Source organism: Phycodurus eques, chromosome 5 (genome assembly GCF_024500275.1).
Source record: "Phycodurus eques isolate BA_2022a chromosome 5, UOR_Pequ_1.1, whole genome shotgun sequence".
In the NCBI taxonomy this organism is placed as follows: domain Eukaryota; kingdom Metazoa; phylum Chordata; class Actinopteri; order Syngnathiformes; family Syngnathidae; genus Phycodurus; species Phycodurus eques.
Genome location: NC_084529.1, coordinates 21,717,062 through 21,724,646, shown reverse-complemented (window position 1 = coordinate 21,724,646; position 7,585 = coordinate 21,717,062). Strand labels below are relative to the sequence as shown.

Genomic DNA, 7,585 nt, shown 5'->3' with positions numbered 1-7,585 from the left:
AATCTATTAGTTTTAAATTTGGAAAAGGTTAGACTCATAGTTATACTTTTGAACACATAAAAGCACAATGACTTTTGAACATCTTTATAATTTGTGAGTTTGTGATGGAACTTTCAATTATCTGGCTTGTCATATGAAGTGTTATTGTCTAAGTTGTGCACTTTTGTCATTAGGTCAACATGGTATGGTATGATGGTTTTCCACATGCTGTAGCATACACAACACAGTTTTTACATGGATTTACATGTTTTGTTATCAGTTTATTATTTTTGTAAAGAACAACTATGTGGTTAATTCTAAAATAATGATCTACGGTTTTAATCCACTCTTTTAGACAAAACATTCAATGGTCCTGTTATGCATTCATTCAAAATTAGTAATGAAATGTAATGAATATTTTACTTTGAGAAAGTAATTGATATATTTCCACAACATTTTCAACAGGGTAATTTGTAACCAGTTACACAAAGTAATCTTCCCAACACTGATTGGATGTAGCACAAAACGAAACACCACATGTATCGACGTATATAAATGGATTATGGAAATGAGTGTGCGCTGAACATTCCAGAGTAGCGCACCTCGCTCCGCCGCCCACCCGGACGAACGTGAGGATGCGCTGGTGTCTCCGCTCATTTGCCACTCGTGCTCCCTGCGGACATGCTGCGTGCGCGGACCCGGCCGACATGAACGCCTTGGCTTGCGGAGTCTGCTGGTGCGTGTGCGTGACCTTGTGCGCGCTGAGCGTCGATGCGTCTTGGTGGTGAGTTTCGATCATAACGCTTGCTCTTTAAGTCCTTTTAGTCCTGTGTGGAGATTGCCATTATTTGCCGTGTAAATTGTATTGCAAGGATGAGGTGGGGGGAATTTTGTACATAATCTTCACAAATGTTTGATGACTTTGATTTCCCCCACACCCTCATATTTTACATGATTACACTTGACCCATTATTATCAAATGTTTCATACTGCTCTCTTTTTTTCCCATTGAAGCCTTTAAGACATCTTCACAAGTCTCAACCGGTCTCTTGGTGCTTTTTCCCTTCACGGCAAACATTTCAACACCTCTTGCAATAATCTTGCACATCTACTGTAGCCACACCAATTATTTATACCTCACGCGGGCATGAAGCTAAATACACCGTCTAATATCATCACTTGTTAGGGCTATTTCTTTATATCTAAATATAGTAACTTGAAAAAAAAAAGAAATTTGCACATTTTTTTTATTTAACAATCCTTTAATGTAAATACTTGGTCATATATACTTTTTTTTTTTTTTTTTTTTTTACACAAAGATTTTTGTAAATTGAAATTACCAAATTTTTAGAGCTTTTAAAGAACTAGTACCTATTATTTAAACTTTTTTTTAAATGGATTTTTATCTTTTATATATCCTGTACTTTATACGTTGGATGTTATGAGCTGATGCCGGCCGTTGTACCTCATGACGTGATCCCTACTCAACAGGTACATGAGCACTCTGGGCTCTGGCGTGATGTGCGACAACGTTCCGGGTCTGGTGAGCGAGCAGCGCCGGCTCTGCCGCCGCCATCCCCGCGTGATGCAGGCCATCGGCGCCGGCGTGCAGGACTGGATCGGCGAGTGCCAGCACCAGTTTCGCAACCACCGCTGGAACTGCAACACGGTGGCACGAGACCACAGCCTGTTCGGACGTCTGTTGCTGCGAGGTGAGTCCGGGACGGGATGTTATCGTCAGCCTGGTGCTTGTCAATCATCATGCGCGCGTGTGGAGGCGGGATGGCAAATGACATCATAGGATTCAGCCATTCAACAGATTCAGTGTTCCCCATTGAAATAAGTTGAATACGGTTATGCCGTTCCAGCCATTTTTTTGCCACGTTTTTACTTAGGAATTTTTTTTAAATGTAAGCAATTGTGGAGTATTTATTAATCATATTTTTTTAAAGTAAAAAAAATATATATATTTTTTTACAATTTACATATAAAAGTTTTGAAAAAAACTATTTAAAGTTAAAAACAAAGCTTGTTTAAAAAAAAACAATACTTTTTAAATTAAAAAAAATATGGCAGGTTAAAAATACCGTTAATGAAAATAAATGTGTGGAAAATTTTAAACCTACAACTTACAGAGAGAGAGAGAGATTTTTTTAACTATTCAAAAGATTAAATTGTCACATTTATAATTTTTTATAAATTTATAATTTACAATTTATAAAGTATTTTTGAAATTACAAAAATATTTCAAATATCTTTAAAAAGTAAAATATCGTGTGAAAGAGTAAAAAAATAAATTGAAATAGAATTTTTACATTTTTATAATATTTAATTCCTTTGTAATTATTCATTTCTTAAAAATCGAAATAGACCTAGTGTCGAAGCTCATAAATAAAGTGTATTTAAAAAATAAAGTGTATTAAAAAATACCCCCCAAAAATGTTAATAGACACATTTTATGTTTTAAATATAATTATTCAATTAAAAAATGCAAAATTATTTTTTAAAATGTGAATACAAATTTGTCTTAATTTTGTTTTGTTTTTTTTAGTTAAATTTTTAAAAAATATGTTAAAATAAACTGTTTTATAAAAACAAAAGACAAATGTAAAAAAATAAACTGGTTTTATAAAGTGTAGCGTAATTTCTCGTGTATAATGCATGTACATTCCCCCCACATTGCAAATTGTTTGATGATAATGCTTTTCTGAAATGCTTGACAGTTTAATTTGAATCCCATTAAAATAACATTACATGTGTTTCTCCTGGCCCTTCATGTTTTCTTTCAAGAATTGTACCCATCTAACAAATTCTGCCTGGGTAATCAAACATATAAGCACAACTGTGTGTTTTCTCATTTACTAAATAAAAGTAGAGCTGTGAATTTCAAAATAAGAGCAAGTAAATAAAAATAAAGTATTACGTCTTCAAATAAACTGCTTAACTTCAGAATAATTCCCTGAAAAATACAAAATACAGATAATACTTCGTTTTGATCATATGGGTAGAAGCAAAATCATGCATTTCAAAAATGCATTCTACATAGGTAGAAGGGTTTTCCAGAGTTTTGAGGTCAACTTTGGGGGTGCGTACTATACATGGGTGCGCATTATACACGAGAAATGATGGTAATTACCGCACAAACTGTAGCATACGTGTGTTGGATGTGTGCCTTTAAGGGGCGCGGCCTTGTGAGTGGCTGTCAGCGTGTGAGCGTGAGTTGTGGCCTCCGGCGGCTCCCTGCGAGCGTTTGTGTTTCTGTTCCGTTCAATGAACGGCTGACCAGGCGACGGCTGGAAACTGGAGAAAGTCGAGAGTTGGGCCACCGCTGAGTCAAGGTGCCACTGGAGTTGGATGAGCGCCTTGGCGAGATGTTCCTCTCCCGTGCCCCGTGGTTTGATCCTTCTACTTAGTCCGTCTCATGTCAAGGCCTTTGATCAGCCGTGTGCTATTCCCGACCCCGACCCCTAGCCCGGCCCGGCCCAACCGGACCACCGCAGATTCCCTCCTCACTCCCCTCGGTCTCGCATCTCATTACTGTCAATGTCACACGGCTCATTGACAAGAATTACATGATCACACTTTTCCCACTCGCACTTACGATTCTCCTTCAACTCCTTTGGCATGCTTGACACACGCACGCACGCGCGCGCAAACACACACACACACGAATACAAACACACATTTGTGTTTGTGTGTCATTTGTGTGTGTGTGATTTGTCTGTGTTTTTGTATTGCGTGTATGTTTGTGTCGTGCATCGATTGTCATTTGCGTGGGTCACGGGTGGGTTTGTGTCATTTGTATTGGTGTGTCATTTATTAGTGCGTTTATGTGTGTGAGTTTGCGTCCGTGTGTGTGTGTGTGTGTGTCATTTGTATGTATCATTTACGTGTCGTTTATGTGGGATTTGCATGTTTGTGTCATTTGAATGTTGTGGCATTTGTGTGTGTTTGTGTCATTCATGTCATTTGTGTGTGTGTGTCATTTGCAAGTCTGTATTTATTGTTTAGGTGTGTGTGTGTTTTTGTAATTTGTATGTACTATCATTTACATACATACGGGTTATTTGTCATTTACTTGGGATATGCGTGTTTGTATTTTGTGGTGTGTGTGTGTCATTTGTGTGTATGTGTATGTTTGTGTAGCGTGTGTGGCTTTGCGTTTGACATTTGAGTGTGTTTGTGCCATCAATGTGTGTTTGTGAGTGTTCGGAGGCCTTGTTGTTCACGGAAGAGGCGTGAGAGGCGATAGCGTTGTCAGGAGACGTTTATGTGGCGCTCCCCCACAGGCAGCCGCGAGGTGGCTTTCATCTACGCCATCTCGTCGGCTGGCGCGGTGCACGCGCTGGCGCGGGCGTGCAGCCGCGGCGAGCTGGATTCGTGCTCGTGCGACCCGCGCAAGGCGGGCTCCTGGCGCGACCGCGCCGGCGCCTTCGACTGGGGCGGCTGCAGCGACCACGTGGAGCATGCCGCGCGCTTCGGACACGCCTTCGTGGACGCCAAGGAGAGGAAGGAGCCCGACGTGCGCGCCCTCATCAACCTGCACAACAACAGAGCCGGACGCAAGGTGACGCCGCGCAACACATCTCTGAAGGCGCTCTTCTGTACGCACGACACACACAACGGCAAGGGGGAAATTATTGGATGTCATCTGGGTCTTTGTCCGTATGTCAAGAGGGAAAAAAAACAAAGAATTTCATTTGTGGATGAATCTATTTGTGTGTGTCATTTGTGTGCTTGCCATTACATTGTTAGGGTTTTCAAAACAGGGTTAAGGTTTCAAAGTAAAGGTTCAAGACAGCGTTAGCATTTCACATTGTAATTGTAATAAAAATGGACTATCGTCATTCGTCGCTGTCGTTAACAATGTCAAATTAGAAAATCTATTTGCTGGAGTTCTGCATGGTGTTTACATTCCCAAGTTTTGGGATTGGATTGCCTCTTCATAGTCAAGCCCTCAAGCGTTGCAAGGGAAAATTCATTGTTTTAGGAAAACCTCCTACCTTGACTACAAAAAGTTTGCAATTATAAATTTGGAGTTTCATAAATTCTTTTGCTTGGCAAGTGACCATGATACAAGCGGGTTCATGCCCTTCGAGGTGTATAATTATCAGGGATTGACGGACTTGTTTGATTGTCATCATAACTCATCGTGGCGAGATGTAAATTCTCTGACGACCGGCTCGTCAATTCCGGACATAATGACTGGTTGGCTCAGGCTCTCCAATGGATAAAGAAAGCTAAATGCAGACTTTGTGTGAAATGCTTTGACATCTCCAACCAGGAGCCAGCAGTTGTGAGCTGCATTACCTAACTAGAATCTTCTGGAAATTATTTGGCGACATAATGACATATCGAGAATCAGAATGATATTATCATCTATTAACTCAAATGTCACAAATTGCTGTATATGTTTTTTTTTTCTTTTTAACTGAGAAGTGGAAATTAGGGTCTGGGAAAAGTATGAAATTTTGAAATCTCAAATGTGCAGAGAGATACTGCGTTTACGTGTAAATTGTGTGTCATTGTGTTGTGAATGTGTCATTTGTTTGTGTGTGTACGTGTGTCAGTGTCAGTTGTGTCTCTTTAGTAATGTGTTGTGCTGTGACTTTACGTTTGCGGCACGTCAGGCGGTGAAGCGTCTCCTGAGTCTGGAGTGCAAATGTCACGGCGTCAGCGGTTCGTGCAGCGTTCGCACCTGCTGGCTAGCCATGGCCGACTTCCGCCGCACCGGAGACGAACTCCGCGGCATGTACAAGCGCGCCGTCCACGTGGCCGTCAACCAGTACAGAGCCGCTCTCACTACGTTGACCACGGCGGGAAGACGCGTGGCGCCGGGCAAGAACCAGCTGGTCTACTCGGACCAATCTCCAGACTTCTGCGTACGCGACCACGACGCAGGTTGCACCGGAAACGCTAAGCCTGGGGCTAATTTGCGAGCCCGCCTCTAAGTGGACGTTTCCACGGCGACCGTGACCTGACTACCCGTGTGTTTCCCTCGTAGGGTCCGTGGGGACGGGCGGCCGGCGGTGTAACGCGACGTCCCGGGGCACGGACAGCTGCTCGGTCATGTGCTGCGGGCGAGGCTACGACACGGCGCGGGTGAGCCGCAGCGCCAAGTGCGAGTGCAAGTTCCACTGGTGCTGCGCCGTGCGCTGCAGAGACTGCCGCCAGGTGATGGATGTCCGCACCTGCAAGGACCACACGTGACCATCATCATCATCATCAAAATGGTGACCTCACTATATGTATTGTTATAAAAAGTCTACACAAATGCCAGGTTTCTGTCATGTAAAAAATTAGACCTAGATAAATCATTGCAGAACTTTTTCCACCATTTATGTGACCTATAACCTATACAACTCAAGTGAAAAAAACTAATGACATTTTCTCAAGAGAGTGTCAGGAAAAGCCTACTAAAACATCTGAACTTTATTTGGGGTTAAGCAGAGGTACTTTAAATGGTGGCAGGTGTGTGCTGACTCCCATTTAACATGAGTTTGAATGTGAGTGGTTAATTCTGAAGAGAGGCCCATTCTCAGTTATAAGAGGGTGTGCACACTTGTGCAGCCACATTATCACAGTTGATTTTTAGTTACCCTTTCTTTAAAAAATTCAGTTGAGTTGTACAGGTTGTAGGTCACACTAATGGTGTAAAACGTTTTGAAATGATTTATCTTGGTCTCATTTTATTTATTTTTTCACAAAACCCTGGCATTTAAACACGGGTGTGTAGACTTTTTATATCGACTATATGTTCCAGTATGGTGCATATGGAGTTATTCCCAACACAGCTGTGGTGTCATGGATGTGTGAACCACATTTTCCTCCAAACTTGTCATTGCGGTGACCTTTGCTGATGGTCACATGACGACAGAGCCACCGATACATTTACATGATCGATGAGTCTTGTTATATTTGTTGCATTTAGTTTGTTTCTTCCTAAAATTGGTGAATTAAACTGTATTCATTTTTTTCTGTTTTATTCATTTATTGTTTCTGTTATAGATTTTCTGTAAATAAAAATGTTGAGTTTATTTAAGTGTATTTTAATGTTAATTTTATTTACAGTAAAACAATTAATTATTTGATAAAAATGCAATAAGAATATTTTATTTCTTAATATTGTAAATTGTAAATCAAAAAGTCAAATTGACATTTTTAACTACAATAACCAAAAAAAATTGTAAAATGCATTTTTATACACATTCAGCATTTTTATTATATTAAAGAAATGGGATAATGAAATATAATTATGATTCTAAAAATAGAAATGAAAATGTAATATTTTATGAAAATAAACGCAATTGATTTGTGAATTAGTAAAATACACAATTTTATTTACAGAGTATATATAAAGTCTACACACCCCTCAAATGCAATCTTTTTTATATTAAAATAGAGCTCAAGATACTTTAAAATATAGAATTTCCAGAGAAAAAACAACTGAGATGTGGTTGCACAAGTGTGCACACCCTCTTGTAACTGGGGATGTGGCTGCACCAATCACATTCAAACCTATGTGAGAGTTTTTACTCTAGGTCCCTATATTTAAAAACAGTAAAATACTGTTGTTTTTTTTACATTTGTACTTAATGTTTCCCAG

General features: G+C 40.1%; 1 protein-coding gene across 1 annotated transcript; it reads left to right on the top strand.

Moving 5' to 3' along the window:
* Positions 1-686: 686 nt before the first annotated feature.
* On the top strand, positions 687-6,189 carry wnt2 (wingless-type MMTV integration site family member 2). The gene is made up of 5 exons (XM_061676665.1): positions 687-763; positions 1,471-1,691; positions 4,269-4,546; positions 5,610-5,880; positions 5,984-6,189. The coding sequence occupies exons 1-5, from the start codon at positions 687-689 to the stop codon at positions 6,187-6,189; spliced, it is 1,053 nt and encodes a 350-aa protein (XP_061532649.1).
* Positions 6,190-7,585: the final 1,396 nt, after the last annotated feature.